General features: G+C 38.4%; 1 protein-coding gene across 3 annotated transcripts in view; it reads left to right on the top strand.

The window, feature by feature from the left end:
* CDC42SE2 (CDC42 small effector 2) overlaps positions 1–18577 on the top strand; it is an 81561-nt gene that overhangs the window by 40850 nt on the left and 22134 nt on the right. For all 3 annotated transcript variants that reach the window (XM_064736318.1, XM_064736317.1, XM_064736316.1), the window contains exon 4: positions 7400–7712. In XM_064736318.1, coding sequence (XP_064592388.1) covers positions 7659–7712 — 54 coding nt within the window. In that variant the 5' untranslated portion in view covers positions 7400–7658. The remainder of the gene's footprint in view (positions 1–7399; positions 7713–18577) is intronic.

The following is an 18577-nucleotide window of genomic DNA, read 5'->3' as shown; positions in this document are numbered from 1 at the left end:
CCTGTTTTCCCTGGAAAAAAAGAGCATTTTAAATGCTGCAAGTAATGCTCTTTATCTGTTGTCATACTAAGAACAGGTGAGGGTCCCTTCAGTATCTTGTGTGGTCTGCCATGTAGTATGTTGTGAGCATAGACTGTTCCATTCTCTCTAATGCTGCACTGTTTTTAAAATTATGGTCTCACTGGATGCCAATGTTGAAGATTCCCCATCATTACTGTAGAACAGGGCAATAATAATAATAATAACTGGGCATTCTTCAGGAATGTTAGTCTTTTTGGGGATTCCTTTCTTTACTGAAGTGGTATGGTGTAGATGGTTTGCCTTTACCCATTACTTTGTCCTGTTCATTTTTTTCCTCCCTGACTGGTATTACCTGTTAAAAGTAACTAGGAGGCTAGCTGACAAAAGCATTATTTTTCCTTCTATAGAACTTGCCAATTAAGAAGATAATGTTATTGACCAATTAAAACTTTGTCTGAAAGCATTTTTTTTCATGCAAATAGGAAGTCAGTATGAAATCAGGTTTTCTAAACCATAGGAGTGAATTCTGAAAGGCTTCACACTGTTTTTGGAGGTAGGGCAAAATGTGCCTGGACTATGTCTTAGGTCGGGCAGAACATATTTATTAAGTCTGTGGTTTTCCTTTCTGTTATTGAGTAAAAAATTTGGATAATTAGTTTTCTGTTAGTCTTTTTAAATTTTCAAAGTGCAGAACTATTAGTGCTGAGGTTTCAAGAGAAGTAGGTTGCTGTGGGCATGTCAGTGTGGGGAATAATATGAGCTATGAATTGACTGTTTCAGAAACGTGCATTGAACCCATATATATCAAATGTAGTTATTAATTAAAGACAATAAAGGAAGCTTTGAAAAGAACTGGACATGAAGAATTTTAATGTGACTTAGTGGTACTGTCTCATTTGTTGGTTCTGTGCCCAAAATAGTAAGCACCTTTCAAGGGCTGGATCCCTCACATGAAATAAATAAATGTAAGTGAAGGGCTACAGAATAAAACTCAGGCAGTTGCAGATAGGAGTGTAAAAAAAACAAAAAAAAAAAATGTTTAAAGCCTTTCTGGTTTAAGGTCACAGCTGGCACTTGCAAATGTGTTTACTGTCACACTTGGTGAGCTGTACTTTCCTTGACAGAATTGTGTGCTTTCCTGCTGTCCCCTTCTTTACAGCTCCCTCTCATGCTATCAGCAACCTGATAAGGAAAACCTAGTTTTTCTCCTTAGAAACTTGCTATGGTTTCCTTCCTGTATCTTTTGCTGCTTTCCCATGTATTATGCCAGGTGGATACATTTATTGCAGGGCAGCTTGTGATGGCTTCCTGCAAGCTGAAAGCACAAAAACTGAAGGTGTTCAGTGAAAGATGTGATTGTTCCTAAACCTAGATTCTGTACTATTAGCAACAACTACAATTTTAAAAACCACCCCATCTGTCTCCTCTAAGTAAGCTGTAGATAGTACCTTCAGACTATTGCCCTGTTTTCAACAGTCTTTCAGACCTTAAACTCAGAAGAAAATTGCTCTAATACTAGTAATTTTTCATGGCTATTAGTTTGTGTTGAGCTTGGTTTGAAGTGCAAACTATTTCTAAGTTGCTTAAGGAAATATACTAGTGAAAACCATTTTGGCATTAATAGGGGCAAAAAAAAAGAATTTACTCCAGATGACCAATAATCCCAAAATCAAGACCTATTGCCTTACCACTTTAGTAGTAATGTGAAAATTTGTATCACAAAGACATGAATAAAAGTAGCCTTTTTACAGAGTCAGGACATATGCATTCAGGGTTTAAAAATGCACAAGAAAGCCAAACTCAGACTTTGAAGAAGACTGTTGAATGCATTGAAACTAAACCTTGAGGGACTTGGGAGGCACTGAAGCAGAATCAATATGGGAAGATTATGAGGAAATGAAAAAAGAATTTCAGCCTTATTCAGGCTATGTTGATGGTGAATGTTATCTTTTGTGTGGCAAGAGTTATTTGCAGCTCAAGTTTCTCAGGATTTGAAAGTGCAGAAGACAATTGCTTCATTAAAATCAGTGTCAAAGTGTGTAGCAGTGTCTGTTCTTGTAGGGGGGAATGGAGGAAGAGTGTTTCTGTAAGTTCAGTACCCTGATGAGATAAAGTTTTTGATACAAAATTCATGAATGGAAGCAACTTTCTCTGTAGGTTGTATTTGTTTAAAACCTCTTGCTTCTTGTAGATGGTTTGTTTCAAAAAATCAGGCTGGAAAGTGAAAACATCTCTCTCTCCTTTGAGAGTTGGAGGGTGTCCTCTGGTTGCTACAGCTGTAGGTGTGTGTAAGAGTGCACAAGCTCAGCCTCTCTTTTGACTTGGACACACCTTAATCCTCTTCCTCTCTTGTTTCTGGTTGCCAGATGACTTAATTTAGTCATGTCAAGACGAACTAGTGTGGCTACAATAGAAAAGTGCAAAATGTGAAAGAAGTCTTAGAAATACATTCATAAATTATAATTTTCTACTTACAGCTTGCAAGATTGAAAGAAATAACAGTTTTTCAAAGCCTTTAAGGCATAAAAAACCAAGTCAAAATACCCATGTATTTAATGGGATTAATCTCCTATAGCAAGAACAACTGGAAGGTTTTTTTCTTATGAAGTACTTGAGACTAAAATACTGTTAGTGGGCTTGGTTGTGACTTTGTGCCTACATATGCTTATTATGGCACATCATGTTGTGTCAGGGCATACCATGGCATGGCGTGATTTTCATTCATGATTTGAACAAAAATTTTTTTTTTTTTTTACACTTTCCCCCCCCATTCTTCTTAAATAATACTCTGAGCTTTGGAGCAAGCCTAGTTAAATTCAGATGCTAACACCTGTAGTTTTTTTTTCTCTTCCTGTGGTTTTATTTATTTCAAGTGATTGTCAAAGAGCGTTGTTACCACATTTCCTGTGTAAAGCCACAGTGAACAGCATACAGTCAAAAGATATCGAAAATTCATCCTTAAAAGGATGCCTTTTTAAAAAGACCAGGCTGTTCTCAAGCTGTATATTTATTAAGTAGTTTTATCCTAACTGACTCTCCACAGCATAGTGCATATTCCTGTTTGGATCAGTTAAGGTAAATGCTGTCTAACCTGTTCCATATCAATAAATTTGAAAAGCTCAGAGGGAAAATTGATGTCTTAGGTTACCTTTCCTGCTCTCTATATTTCTCACCAAAAAGCTAGTGCTGCTTTAGTAAGAAAAATTGGTGATACTGTAATATAAGGTGTACTTTGCCCACTAATCATTAATGCAATGCTTGCACTTCCTGCCTTTGTGACTGGTATTTAACAATAAGCAGTAGTTTTGGTTTTTGCATTAGACCAGCAACCATGAAATTAACCTTAGAGTGAAGAAAATTACCTTATTGGTGTTTCATTTTAAATTTTAAACAATGTATTATTTTTAAAATCTTGATTTCTTTATACTTAGAATTTCTAGATATGTTATTAAATTGCTATAATAACTAAGGTATAAAAGCCTTAAAATGCAACAGAGTCGTTCAGCATGATAATCCTGTGTGGTTTTGCAGTGTGAATCATCCACTCTAAAATAACTTGCACTCAGAGTTCAGAAAGTTTACACGGGAAAAACAAATTGGTGTTTCACCACTCATCACTGATAAATTTCTGGTTTAGACAGAGTAATTGTCTTGTCTTTTCAATGTGAGCTCTACGGTGTTCTGTCAGTCTGAGCACCACAGAAAGAGCAAAGAGCAAAACCAAAGGGTGGCAGAGCTGTTACTGTGGAGTGTGTTCTTCAGCCTCTGTTGTGCTCTGTATCTGGCAAGTCTGCTCTGACAAAGGCAGCAGTACTGCAAACCATGACACGTTAGGGTGCTGAGACACTGGCACAGGTTGCCAAGAGAAGTTTTGAACGCCCCATCCCTGACAGTGCTCAAGGCGAGGTTGGATGGGGCCCTGCGAAACCTGGGCTGGTGGAAGGTGTTCCTGTGGAAGGGAGGCTGGAACAAGATGGTCTCTGAAGTCCATTTTAACCCAGACCATTCTGTGGTTCTGTGATTCAGATCTTAATCCTATGAAAAAGGAGGGAACTAGCTGTGAAATACTGCATATATTTTGGGGTCTCGTTAATTGCAGCTAGGCTTGGGGTGCAATTCAAGCTTTGCAGGAACAATTTCCTACAAGATTGCTAGTGTGCTGGTGTTTGATAGTTACCTGACTAGAAGCTGTAGGCCACTATATTTTTTTCTCTTTCTTTCTTTATAACCAATAATTTGGAAAAGAACTGTAGAATTTTCTTGTTTCAACTTGATCTTTAAACAAGCAACTGACAGTGTAAGAGAAGTTTTAGCGTGTTGTCATTAACATCAGCATTAGCACCAGTACACCTCTTTGCTTTCAGCTTAATTGCTTTTCTTTCCATATTGGTGCAACAGATTTATACCTGATATTTATTTTGACTTGATTCCTGTAAAAATCATTTGTTTAGCAGACTGGGATGATGTATGAAATTCCAGAGCTCTGAAAAGTACTGCTAAGCATTCATTTCCTTCTAAGAGGTGCAGTTAATGTCAGTTTTCTCCAGACATACTGATATGTCACCTGTGTGTTTTAATTAAAAGTCAACAGATTGAAAAAGTGTTGGTGATTGCTGAACCACCAAACTAAAGGCAAATGTAGCACTTTACAGTCTGTAGAGTTGAAAATGCCTTTTTAAGAATAAGTGCATAATGAGAGATTATTATTTACAATCTTTAGCTTGGCTTTGTCATTCAAAAGCTTTAGATCTAAGGCAGGGGGTCAGTTTTGACTGTCCTGGAGGTCACAAGTGCTGCATGCCGAGAGTGGCAGTGTAGAGCAAGGCTTCTGCACCCTTGGGTGTTCTGTAACCAGGAAGAGCTTTCCAGGCTCACAGTGCCCACCAGAGCCCTCCAGGGCTGCAGCTCAGCGCGGGGCCCGAGGCTGCGGTGAGCTGGAGGAGAGTGCCAGCTCTGAGTGAGCAAACACAGAGGCACATCAACAGAACAAATCTCCCTGCCCTTCAGAGTGTGTCTTCTGCACTTGGGTGTGACACACAGATCAAAGTTAACCCTCTGTGACAGTAAGAATTTGATACGTCAATTCTGGACTTAGTCAGAAAGAGATTGTAAGGAAGCAACAAGTATCACAGTTTCAGGAGTCACAAATCAGACTCCTTGCGCAGCAAGAAAAGCTCACTGTGCAACACCCACTCCTTGCTCTACAGCTTACACTACATCAAACTTGAAAATGCTAACTTTGAGTGTTTGATTTCTCAGTTCCTCATAATCCCGACCACTAGCATTGGGGAGGGCATTGCTGTGTTTCAGAAAAACTTCACGCCTGTCTTAGAAGTAAATTAAGCAGCTCTTATGGAGACGTAAGCTGTACAGCCACGGGACTAGAAGTATCAAATATTACATGCTTAACAGGAGTTAACTGTATTTTACTTTTGATTTTGTAACATACTGAATCAAATTTAGAAAATAATTGTGTGGTGTGCAAATTCTGAGCCCGTAGAGATCAGCTGAGTATTTTTCTGTCAAGCTTTTCTTTGTTACTCTTGCTATTTAAAGTTAATGAAATTTTCAGTTGCCAGAATAATTGAGAAAATGGGTCTGAAACCACCTAAGTATGGAGTGAGAACTTCTGTAGACACTTCTGTTTTCAATCTTGGGTTTCACACTACTGGTTGCTGAAACGCAAGTTTTATTGCAATTTTGTGTTCCATTCATGGGATTTAGATGGTGATCTTTAAGCCAGGAAAAGGAAAGGAAAAACATCATTTAAGTAGTGAAAATATATCATGTTAGCACTGTTCTAAGACCTTCTTTTCAAGTGTCTGACAAGCAAAAGGTTGTACAGAAGTATTTTTGTCAGAGCGGGGATTGTTTGCTGGTTTATGTTTCCTTCTTGCCCTCAAGGTATCCTGTTTAATAAAGTTGCTTTGTTTTATATGGTGTTAGCAACAGGATAACCTAGCAAAGCATATCCCCCCCCCCGCTGCTTCCTGTTCTGATCTTTAAGCAAGGAATCTAAGAAGCAGGCAGATAAACCTAATTTTGACAGTATCAGTTGATTTTGCAAAGCTAGGAGATGAGAATTCTTTAGATGGGGTGTTGCTGTTTAGATGTTGTTACTGCAGCATGCATTTTTTTCTCAAGGAGCTTTAGATAGTGTCTTAAAAACCAAGAAATGTGAGAGCTTCCCAAAAGCTTTGGAGATGGCATGGAAAAGGTTCTGCTGTATTCTTTTTGTGCGTGTTGTAGAGAGTAGCTGTGGAAAGCACATGGCCTGTCACGGCTGCACAGTGCAGTGATTTGGTGTGTGTGTAAATAAATGAGGGACGGCTTTGCTCACGCGCTTGGCACGTAGCAAACTAGTGAAGGTGGTAGCAAAGCGGAGCTGCTCTGCCACAGAAAGTGTGTGCTGATACATGCCTAGTTTCATGCATTGCATGGAGCCTCCAAACCACTTCATACTGTGAGGAATTACATAGGAACAGAAATTCCGTAGTTGTGCAAACATCTGTGTAAGTGAAGGTGCAGGTGTATAAAGAATTGTTAAGGAGTATGCCAGTAAAAACCTTCTGAATATTCATTATCTCATTTTCTCTGCAAGTAAAGTTTATGATATGTTGCAAGATAAATGAAGTCTCACAGGAATTCTTATTGCACTCCTACTGAAAGAAACCAGAATGGAGGTTTACCAACAAACATTATTTGAGCAAAGGAATTTTTGGAATCTGGAGCCTCATTTGTTCCACTTGAGGAGTTTTAGAGGTTTAAGGGAACAATTTCAAGGTCTACAACTAATACCCTATTTTGAAGTAGACTGTAAATGAGGCATAGGGTAGAAGAGGGTGCAAGGAAAGAAAATACATTGTGTCGACCAAGTCCAGCCATTTTGCAAATATTTTATACACTGAAATGTATTTGTTTCCTTGACATTTAGGAGAGCATACCTTTAATTGACAATTGTGTAACAGGGTTGAGGTTAAATACCATTTAAATCTCACACTGTGAGTGTATAATGAGAAGTATGTATACATTGAGAAGTATGGCATGTTAACAGGCACGATTCTCTAATAAGATAAAGGGGTGTATGGGCAATTATCACTTTCTGAAAGTTAGAAGCAAACAGAGATAACTGCCAAAAGATTGGATACCAATTCTTGGTATCACTTAGTCTAACCAAAGCTGGAATGTAAGTCTCATATGGATTTATGTTATATGCCATTTTTGGTAGTCACAGTAGAAAAAAGCACCTGACTTGTTTGCTTAAGTCTTTCAGTCTGTGATTCAGGGTATTACCAAGAACTCAATGGTGTGGGTGGCTGGCTTGGAGCTTGAGATTCTTTGTATTCTCTCTTTTTGATTCGTGTGCTTCTGTTTTCAGGTTCACGTAACGCTAGGGACCAAAGAAGCATTCATAATATTTCTCTGGTGCTGGGATCAACCTTCTGGAAGAAGACTCTAAAATAACTTTTTGCCTTCAAGTTCTTTGTCCTGGGACTGACTTGTCTTTGGAGAAGAGCTCATCCGAAAAGAAAATTTTCACATTGGAGCCATTAAAAATAAACCTGTTCAAAGAACAGGCAGACTTACAAAGGTTGAGTCCTGCTTTTCATCTGTGTTCCCACTTCAGACTGTAAACAATGAGTGAGTTCTGGTTGTGTTTCAACTGCTGTATTGCAGAACAGCCTCAGCCTGTAAGTATCAATATTGGCACTGTTTTGTTTTTATATAATTAACTAAATTATTTAAGTTTTGAATTTTCTTTTTTTCTTTTTTTTCTTTTTTTTTTTTTTTTAATAAGGGCTGTTTGACCAGCCTTGGTGAGAATTAAGCAATTTACTGATAACCTGCACGGATGAGGATCAAAAAAGTCTGTTCCAAACTGCTGTTACTTTCCGGTCCTTGAGACTGAATCTGTCCAAAGTCTTTGGAAAGAGCCTATATTTGTTGGAATTGAAAAGGAGGGGAAGGGAAAAAGGCAATAGGGATGTAAACTGTCTTTCTAGAATAAATAACGTTTTAGTGGAGGTGTAGAGATGTCCTCACTTCTGTATGAGTTGAGGCCTGCCTTTGGGTGAGGCTAGACAATGATGGTAGAAGACAATGATTACATTTAAAAAGTCCAAAGTGAAATTCAGTCCTCTACCACCTTAATTTAAAAAAGGATTTAATCTTTAACTATTTGGTTACTTTTAGATTAAATCTTTGAAGAATGAAGGGATGCATTCATATTATAAATACTTCCAAAAAAATAGAATTTAAAATGGCTGTTGTGTGAAAAAGTATGTAGTAAACTGTTACATAAAAGAAAATTTCAGAGCATATGTTAGGAAAACAGAAAATACGAAATATTCTTTGTTTTCATATATTTTTAAGTAGCTTTAGAGTGTGTTTCTGAGTCCAGTGCTGTTGGCCGAAATTCTGCCTATATGAAGGTGGAATTAACTAGGAATATGGTTAGGACTGTGAGAAACATCATTTTATGATGTGGCATCTAGATCAAGCTAAGTGAACATATAGAAATTACAGTGGTCATACAGTAGTTTTACAAACATGTTAAAAAAAAACCCAGTTACTACTGGTGGCATTACAGTAACCAAGAGAAACCCAGAGTGAATAAAGAAACCTCACATTAATATGCTCAGCTGCTAATATTTGGCTGTAGGGAAACTAAAGTTTGGAAAAACAACCTCACATTAGGCATTGTCCTTGCACAAAGCCTGAATGCCAGACTGATGGCATGCAAATATTAAAGTGTGACCATTAACATTTTGAACTAATGAGTGCAGTTTTATTTCAGTCTTAGTCAAGCAGACTTGTGGGAGATTAACTGAGATATCAGCATGGGAAGCTGTGATCCTCCTCTCTTGGTTGAATACCATGCAGTCTTTTAAAACATTAGCTGTACTCATATGGAGTCAAAGTTATTTGTCTCTTTTTTTGAACATACATTTGAATAAGATGTGACAGTTCAAAGTATTTCAGATAGCAAAATGGCATATTCTGTTCATTTTTGAGAATCCCAAGGCTCAGTCCTTAAAAAATCTGGACTTGAGTTCTGTGATTTGTTTAAGTTACTGCCCAAGAAATCCACATATGTTAATACAGTGGTCTGTGAGTAATGACTCATGAAGCAGGAGGAGATGGTATGTGGAAAGTGAAGGAAAGGGAAGCAGCACGCTGTTTCTGCTGATACAGTGGTGTGCATTGGCTTGATGATTAAAGCAATCCTTGTGTTTAAGATCCTAATAGCGTGTTGTTGAGCATTAACCTAGTTTCTGAAGTGTGTCTTTCGAGTGTTGTAGGAGACTTGCTTGTTACTAAGTGCCAAAATTCTTCAGGATATGTCTCAAAAAAAAGAGATGCATGCCCTTCTTGGCATGCTTGATGAAAGGCACTTAGTTGTCCTTTCCCTGCAGTTACTCATCTCATTTTGCTGTGTTGTGTTGTACAGCACTTGTTCTGCCATGCTCGGTTGCACTAAGTGGAGTGTTTAATCAGACACTTGTACCTCTGAGTAAGTACAGGAATGTTTTCCATTTCTGACAAATAGCAAAGCATGTACTGTAACTCTGAGGTAAGTGAGTCTGATAAATGAGACAAGTGATAAGCAAGCATTTTTCCCTGTCTCTGCAGATGTTGTGTGCTTGCATGTTCGAGAGACTTGCTGAAAAACATGCTAATTTTCAGCCCCAAAATACTGTTACATGTTTTCCCATTGTATCATAAACTAAGTGAAACATGCAAACTTGGATAAAACTTATGAGTCTGTCCCCTGCTGTGCATTCAACTTGTCAGTTGAGTTCAGTTTCTAAGGAGAAATGCCTCATCTGCCCAGACTTATTCCTTTCATGTGCCTTCTTTCATTTTAACTCCTGCATCTCAGCCACTTCCATGGCGTGCCTAAGTGTCCCAGCCACTTCATGTTCAGCCATTGCATGTTGAGTGGCTGTCTTCTGGGGAAGGACTAATGGGGTCTTGTAGCAACACCAACAACCAGCAGCCTCTCAAAATAGACCTTGGAAGCAGGAAGTTAATTCACGAAATGTTCTGATCAATGTTTTAAATGTTCCTTCTATTTTGAAACTTCTATTTATTATGGAATATCCTGAGTTAGAAGTGACCCAAAACAATCATGAAGTCCAGCTCCTGGCCCTGTGCAGGACAGCTCCAAAATACATTCTGTGTGCTCAGAAGTGTTGTCCAAATGCTGCTTGAACTATTGTGAGGCTTGGTGCTGTAACCACTTCCCTAGGGAACCTGCTCCAGTGCCCAAACACCCTCTGGTGAAGAATCTTTTATGTCCAGCCTACGCTTTCCCTGATGTGTCTTCATGTGTTCCCTCGGGTCCTGTCACTGTTCAGCAGAGAAAGGAGGATCAGCACAGCAGGAAAACCTTGCCCACATCATCGGCTGTCTGTCCATCCTGTTCCAGGGCCTCATGCCTGTTGTGTAATCACTTACGCCTGTAAGTGATTATTTTTTCTCAGTGTCTTTGGCAGATGCTGATATCTGAGGCACCTTTAAGGTCATGGACCTAAATGTTAACCCTCCTTGCTAGAGGGGGAAGTAAAAAGAAAGTCTTCATAGTTGCGTGTTTCTGTGGTATTTTTAGCATCTCTTGAGCTAAGGAATTTCATTCTCTCTTGAAATCCAGGATGCCAGAATTGTCCCTGCTTTCAGAATTTTGCTGGCAAAATTCTAACATACTACATTTGAAATGGTCAAATACATCATCTGTATTCTTTTCAGCTATAATGCACTTAACATGAGAACTGCACATGCATGAGTCCAATAAGAACACATTACTTTGTGAATAGCGTACCCCAGAGCAGAGCAATAACAATGTTGCAGTTATGTATTAGTGTTCTTTGTTGTTCCTTAAATCAAAGACAGTGTTCAAGTATTACCGTGATCTTTTAGTGAAATGTATCTTGGCACAGCTTTTAGTCTTTTGTCAGTGCTAACTGTATGCACCATGCTGCTGTGAAATAAAACACCTGTCTTGGAAAGCAGTGTCCTACTCTCTCTCCTAAGTGTTACTTTGATTGCGAAATATGTCACTTGGTGTATCCAAAACAGCAGTACCTCACCATCATGGAAGGTACACATGTTGGAAGCCCTAAGCTTCTCTGAAACAGAGTGATAAAATGAAGAAAGCAGGTATTCAGAGTAACAAAACTAATTAGGGAGGCATCTGAAAGAAGCATGTTCCTTGCGGTGGCTTCTTAATAGCCTGAGGTTCTTACCACAGTAGAATCCAAACAAAAGCCAAGGGAGAATGTTCTTGTATCACACTCTTGGTTTGTTTTTTTTGATTCATAATGTGTTTTACCACAATGAAGACTGCAGATAACAAGTTGCTTTCATATCTGTTTTCATGATACCAAGGAGGAGATATTAATCTGTTAATAACTGTGCCCAGATTTTCTTGGTGGTTTAAGTAGCCTGAATTCAGTTTCTTATGATCTGACCTTTGTTTTGGGAAAAGTAGCACTTTCTGTGATTATAGGTTTTCTTACATGTCCCATTGATATCCTTTATAGATTCTGTAAGCTGATTTTGTTTCCTAGTGTAAGATCAGTCATTTTTCACATGCTTTTTCTGTGCTATCATCTCATCCACTGCTATGTTTCACTAAACTCTGCCGAATTCCCACTGCCAGATGCATTGCTTGATAACAGAAGCTTAGAAATCTCACAGGTTTTTAGAGGAAGTGTGCATGGTTTCTTTCTTAGGCTAAGCTTGTCACCTACACCAGGAATCTGTTATTTTCCTATACTGCTTTCTTCCTGGTCTGTCCATTTTTAACTTGGAAAGTTAATTTTTGGTCTGAGAAGCCTTTTGTCATGATCTGGTGCACTCCCACCTGATTTGGGCCAAAGCTCAGTACAGCTGATCTTTGCAGTTTGCTTTGACCTTGCAGTAAAATTGTTGCTCTGCTACAAAAGAATAAACTATGCTCTCTTACTTCTGGCTTCAGATTTCCTTCCCTAGTTAATTTGTTGATATTTTGTTGTTTGTCTCTTGTTTAGATGATTTCCATTTTGTGTTTTGTCAAGGGGCTTTTACAGTTTTCTTGCATGCTATGCCATAAATGTTTAAAGTGGTTTGGAAAGTGAAGTTTGTTTAGTGTCTCTTTTGATGTATGAAAGAGGATCAACAGGTAGGTATTTAGAGTGGGGAGGGCCAGTCTTAAAAGAGAGGCAGGAAAAGCCCTGCACATACTGCTGTGTAACTGACTGCTGGATGCTTCAGAAGACATAAATTATCCTAACCCTGGTTACCTAAGGACATTATCCATGAATGGGTGTTGCCAGCCCTAGCTTCCTTTCTGGAAAAGGAGTCATAGATACAGCTAAGGATACATCTAACACTGTAATTTATGCAACTCTTGTAAAGGAGAATTGAACATCCATTCATTAACCATTCACAAGGCACATTCGTGTGCCTTGTAACTGCAGAACAGATCAGCCCCCCAGCAGGCACACATACCACCTTGCTGCTTGAAGTACTGCTTCAGTACAGGCTCTGTGCTCAGCACAAGTGCTTTGTGCAAGTGCAGCTTCTGGCTTAAAATACCTAAAACTCAGGCTTTCTTTTTCATTAAATTCAATCATTCTACTGCGTTCAGTAATCCTAGGAAAGACTCAGTAAAAGCTGACAACCTTAGAGAGCCCTCAGATTTCAGAGTTACCCTACTGAGTTATGTTTTGAGCTGCCAGTTTAGAGGCTTGAAATTCTTTCTTTTTCCTATTCAGTGCTGTTGTTGGAAGTAGCCTGAGGGAACACCTTATCAAAGGGGGCAGAATCAAAAAAGCACCAAAATGCTTGGCTTTTATTTATCAAACCTGGCCTGCTTGTATGGCTTTAAGCCTGATAGAGCTGCTCTAGATTTTTCTTTTACCTTTAAATTAGCCACCACACATCTTAAAATATCTTTGGAGACGTTCAAGTATTAAACTGTTTACAAAGAAAACAAAGGAAGTGTTTTGTGTTTATGTATAAATACCTGAATAAAATTAACTGAATATTTTATGTTCTTTTATATTATGGCTGTGAAAATTTTAGCCCTTCATTTGCTGCATTGTTGCTATTTACTTAATATGATACTAGTTGATGACATGGAAAGTAGCTCTTTGAAGGATGTTGGAAACAAGAATTATGCCAGCTTTCTGTTGATGATAATGTGTCTTGCCATTATCAACATAGTTGAAGAAGAACGTAATATGCTTTTAATATCTGCAGGCTCCATGGAGCTGAGGCTTTCCACTTAAACATGGGCAGGAAGTCGATTGTGCTGTTTGTTGATCTGGACACCAGTGCTAGAGCCCTTGAATTGCTTGTTTCTTATTTCTCTTAAATCTCCAAATTTTTCAATGAGAAGACATTTTCAAGAGCAACACCCTGGTATGAGTCACTGACAAAAGGAGCTTCCACAAGAACTAGTTGATGCTGCCTAGCAAAAGTTGATAAGTTTTGCAAACACCCTTGGAGACTGTGCTGAAGCATTTCCAATGCAATTTTTTGTAATTTTTCTGTAATTTTTCTAATGGAACTTGAAGCTATAAAGCCCTGGTGTTTTTTGTGTTCCTTAGTTCCGTTGTTTGTCAGTTCAGTGGTTTTATCCCCTTCTGCCTTTCACGTCAGAGCAGTGGAGATGGGGAAGCATGAAGATTTAGGGGCATTTCTGCTTGCCAACAGCTAGAGGCAGGAGTAATCTGGACATAGCCTGAGAGATGTGCACTTTCACTGGCACTGTTTGGAAGTGTGCTTTGTGTTAGTGAATAGAGAAGTGAGTCGTTGCCCTGAAGCTACGTGTTCAGCCTTCTGGCTTTGACTGCTTTTGATATGAAAGGGAGTATTGAGATTAGAGGCTTCCTCTGCTGATATCTTACTGTATTTTTATTGTAACTTTTCTGGAATGGATCTCAGATACTCTGTTGGTGATAATTCTTAAGACCAATGTGCAACTCAGAAAATATGTATTTTTAAATTGCGGTTTTAAAGATCTTTGCCTGCACTTGCATTTTCAATTCCCAGCATTAGCATTTCACAATGCTGAAAGTTTTCCTTTTTCAGACTGTTCCTCAAACCTCTGGTTCTGCAGTTCCTGTCATGACACTTACTTACACAGGAGATATGCGTGATACCAAAGTTCCCATTTACTTACAATAATGCTATTCTTCACTGTTCTTAAAGATCCTGAATGTATAAGGTATCCATTAAGTCAGACTTTAATAGGTAATCACTTGTAATTATTTTCTTGCCTTTGTCTTCAAAGTGGCTTAGCTGATCACTCTAAAATGCTGACTGCTGTAATTCTGGGTGAATATCCTGCCACAAGAGGATATTCTCCAGAGTGAGGAGAACAGAAGAGTGGAGGCAGGGCAGAAAAACTGAAGCTGTCAACTGCACTGGGATATGGATTCAGGGAAGTAATGACTCTCTGAACCCATTGGGTATTTTTTGTTTGCCAAATAATTTTAGGGGGTTTTTTAGTTACTTGGATGTATCCTGAAGAGAGCTGTAGTTAACTGTAGCCAGGAAAAGATACCATTTCTCTTTGTGTTTAGTCTCTCAAATGAATGTGTAACACTGAGTGATTTGTTAATAAGTCATGCTCTGAAAGTGATTTGACATTAAAAGGGATGAGGCTTACACGGAATTTTTTTAAATCGTTTAAACTACATTATCTCTCTTATTACAGTTGTAAATTCAGCTCACTCAGGCTTAGAAAATAGTCTGGGCTTATAGTATGTTGTCCTTAGTACAGACAGGGTTTTAATTTCTTTTCTCTTGCTTGTGCTATAACTTTGGGGTGAACATAACCACCCTTGGTGCTTGATAGTGTATTGTAAAGGACTACTTACTTCACAGTTCATAAGTTTTGGTACTGGGATGCTCTCAAATCAGACTGTTTTAATCTTACCTTCTTAATGCCTTATCTTCGGCACATTGCAATTTACGCGTTTCTCACCTGCTCAGGATGGTTTCAAGTTGGTATGTGGCTGCCTTATCTCCAGAGAATGAGAAATTTAACTGAGCCCCAATTGTGATTGTGTATCTTTTTAAGTTTGCTCAGACCAGCCTTTCTTTGCTGACATAGGGTGGCATTTCCTGTTCTACTGTTCAGCCACCTGGAGTTTTCCATCTCTTGAGCAGACATACATCTCATCACAGTGCACAGGAGGAAATAATTATTACTTGTTGCTTATCAGTGTCTGCATGCCCTCTGGTTTACATCCAGCGCTCTGAGTGGGATATGTTGTAACACAAAGCTTTGTACTTCAGGTTTGTTAAAATGAATTGTGACCTTAAAGTATTGTACTTACTTAAAATCAAAACATTTCCCATGGGCAGTGTGTCATGACTGCTCAGTGTAGGTAGATGCTCTGGGAATTTAGCATCCTTTTATTCTGGCATCAGACAGCTCCAAAGTAGGTTCGAATCTCGCCTTTGCTGAAACCCTTCAGTTCTGTCCCTGGTGCCAAGTTCTGTTTTCTCCCAGTTCAGGCTTGACTCATTTGAAGGTTCAACATTGTAATTCTTGTTTTACAGCTGGAAAATGTTAGACAGGTTACTTGGAGAGCTGCATGATGGTCCATCAGGGGCTTCAGAACCTGTGACCTTAAATTAGGAAAGAACAGAAAAATTGGGACGTACAGGATGATGTAGTGAAAAATGAATCTAATTTGAATAAAATGGAAGAAAGTACTTCCAACAGGATTTATGAATAGATGTTAATTGGAGATTACAGCAGAATGATAGAATTTTAAAGGTGGAAATGATGTCTTGGGAGGCTGACCTGGAACAGAGACTGAAAAGAGCTAAAGGAATTACGTAGGTATTTATTAAAAGGCCTTAATGGATACACCTTGGGCATTACAAGAGCCCAGCCAGGGCTACACCCAGGATGAACCCAAAATGGTCACAAAATAGACAACTGGTAGCAAGGTCTCGCACTTTTATAAGTTTTGATCTATTTGAAAATTGGAGTGAATTGTCCACTTACAACTTCAGGTTAAGAAGTCCCATCCTTCTTGTTTTCTCTCTTCAGTCCACTCTTAAGATTTTTAGGACTGAAAATTCTAAGAGTTGCTCTTGGTCTCAAGCTGGAAAATGATTGTTTTGTCTACCTGCTCTGTGAAGAGAACTTACTTACATTTAATGTGAAGATCAGAGCTAGACACCTAGGCAGTGCAGAATCTAAAAACTATGAAAACTAAAACTTCAAGGATCATTTCCCCCCTTTAGAGGGGGGAAATAAATTTTAAGACAGTTTTACAAAATGTAGTTACTAATCTTCACCTCATTATGTATATTTGCATTAAACTTATCTTTTGGGGTGTTTTTTTTTTATTTTGTGAACTGAAAAGCTGATGCTTTCAGGGATTAAATTGCCTAAAGAAAGCTCATATGTCTGTGTTCAACTGGGAATTGGAGTTCTGTATCAAAGGAGTGTATTACTTATGGAAGGAAATTACTCTCATGATATTCTAAAGGTAGGTGGCTTACAAGCTATAAAATGCACTTCAAGTATATAATTCTTGAAAGACTAGAGTAAAAGGGTTAACATCTATGCAGGACATGTCCTATTTTACTCTGTTTGGAACAAGTATTATTTTAAATACAGCTTGTTGTATTGCAGATACTAAAACCCCATTAATCCCTAGGCTCTCAGATGGTGGGCAAATAATGGATTACTGTTAAAATGGGAGAATAAATCCTGCCAGACACAATTCCAGAGAAATATGCTAGGATATATAAACACACACGCACACACGTGCGCATATGCAGCCTACTGGATTGCTTTTATTTGTGGCAGCAGCTTGGCATTGCTGAATTTGTGAGGCGTGGAAAAATGCCACTACAAGAATAGGCATGCTCATCCACAGAGTAGCAGGCAAAAGAGCTCACAGGCCTTTTACTCTCCATGGAAGAATATCAAATGCATGTTTTCTCTTTTTAACATCGGAACTAGATTTTGAAAATTAAATTACTTCTGGGTTAATAATGCAAAGAAAGGAAAATTTAGGGAAGGAAAAAAGCTTCAATCTCTGTAGTTCAGGGAATAAAGAAACAAGATTTGTGTGTGAGCTCCTTAATTATTATATTTATTTAAATAGTTTTTAAAAACTATTTAAAAACCTTTAAAAGATGTGGTTGTAATGAAAGCATGGATTAAACTGACTGTTGGAAAACCAGAATGATGCAGTTGAGGCCTCTTTGCATGGTCCTGCCCCTAAAGAAGCATGTTCCATGCATCTCACATCACTGAAATTCAGCTGCTCCTTTGATCTCAGGAATAAAATGCCAATATTTCCATTATCAAAGGAGATTAATGTTCCTACACAGAGAGGACAATGAAGAGGAAGTTTACACCTTTTCATAGATACACACCTAGATGAAAAACAGAGAAAAAAGTGACTGAGGCAAGAAGGTAGTTGTGTGTTAGCTGATTAAGTGTTCAAAGAGCTGAATACTGTGGGGTTTTCTGCAGGCTGTGAACCTCAGGTTCTTCTAGGTGGCACAGACATTTTTTCTGATTTTTGAAAATATTTGTTGTATTATGGGTTGAATTTTGCTGTTTAGTTGGTTTTTGTTTGGTCTGTTTTGGTAGGTTGGGGCTTTGGGGGGAATTTTGGCTGGGGTTTTGTTGGTGGTAGTGGTCTTTTTTTGTTTTTTCTGTTGCTGGGGTTTTCTTGTTGTTGCTGCTTAGTTGGTGGGGTTGTTTTGTTTGCTTTGGGTTCTTTTTTTTCTGTTTTGGGATAATCTGCTGAATTACAGCTAACCCAACTGCCAGAGTATTTTCCTTGGTGCTTCCCTGGGATCCTGCTTACTGCAAAGATACTCTTGGAAGCTTATTAGTAGTTTTTATGGGGCATGTGTATAAGCATCATGGTTTTCTTTGAAGGCAGCTCATCTTGGGTGCTAAGGCAAAAATTTATTACAGCTAGATTTTAAAATGGGTGGTGCTAATTCTGGATTACATGGTTTGGTTCTGGTTTTTGTTGGTTTTTTTGTTTTTGTTTTGCTTACTAGATGTTCATTGTAAACAGTTTTTTTGTATCTAATCAGATTATAAAACAAGAAGAGTTTCTGACAGGACCAGTATTCACCTGACATAAGTGCTGCAAAACAAATGCTGTAACACCTTAAAAATGTGAGGGCGTCTTGATCGTCCCCCAAGTCAGTGAAATTATTCTCCTTGTATTCTAATAGCATGTTTCATATCACCAAAATCATATTTTGCAATATCTTTGTCTGTTTACCAGTGACTCTAGACTAGACACCTGCGTAAATAAAGTTCACTTTGTTTAGTAAAAGAAAACAGAAGAGCTTACACTAGTCTGATCTATCTTTATTATAGGAATAGTGACCAGGTGCCCTACAATACCTTACATTACATAACGATTTACGTAACTTAGTGTTCTAGAATTAGTCAGGTCACGTTATTCCCCAGAGAAAAAGAAAGAAAAATTATAAAGGGAGTGAGATTTTATTTGGTATTGGTGTGTTTGTAACTTTCGTCTAAATGACCAGATAACTTTTCCAT

This window comes from Zonotrichia leucophrys, chromosome Z (genome assembly GCF_028769735.1).
Source record: "Zonotrichia leucophrys gambelii isolate GWCS_2022_RI chromosome Z, RI_Zleu_2.0, whole genome shotgun sequence".
NCBI lineage: Eukaryota > Metazoa > Chordata > Aves > Passeriformes > Passerellidae > Zonotrichia > Zonotrichia leucophrys.
This window is presented reverse-complemented; position numbering and strand designations above follow the sequence as displayed.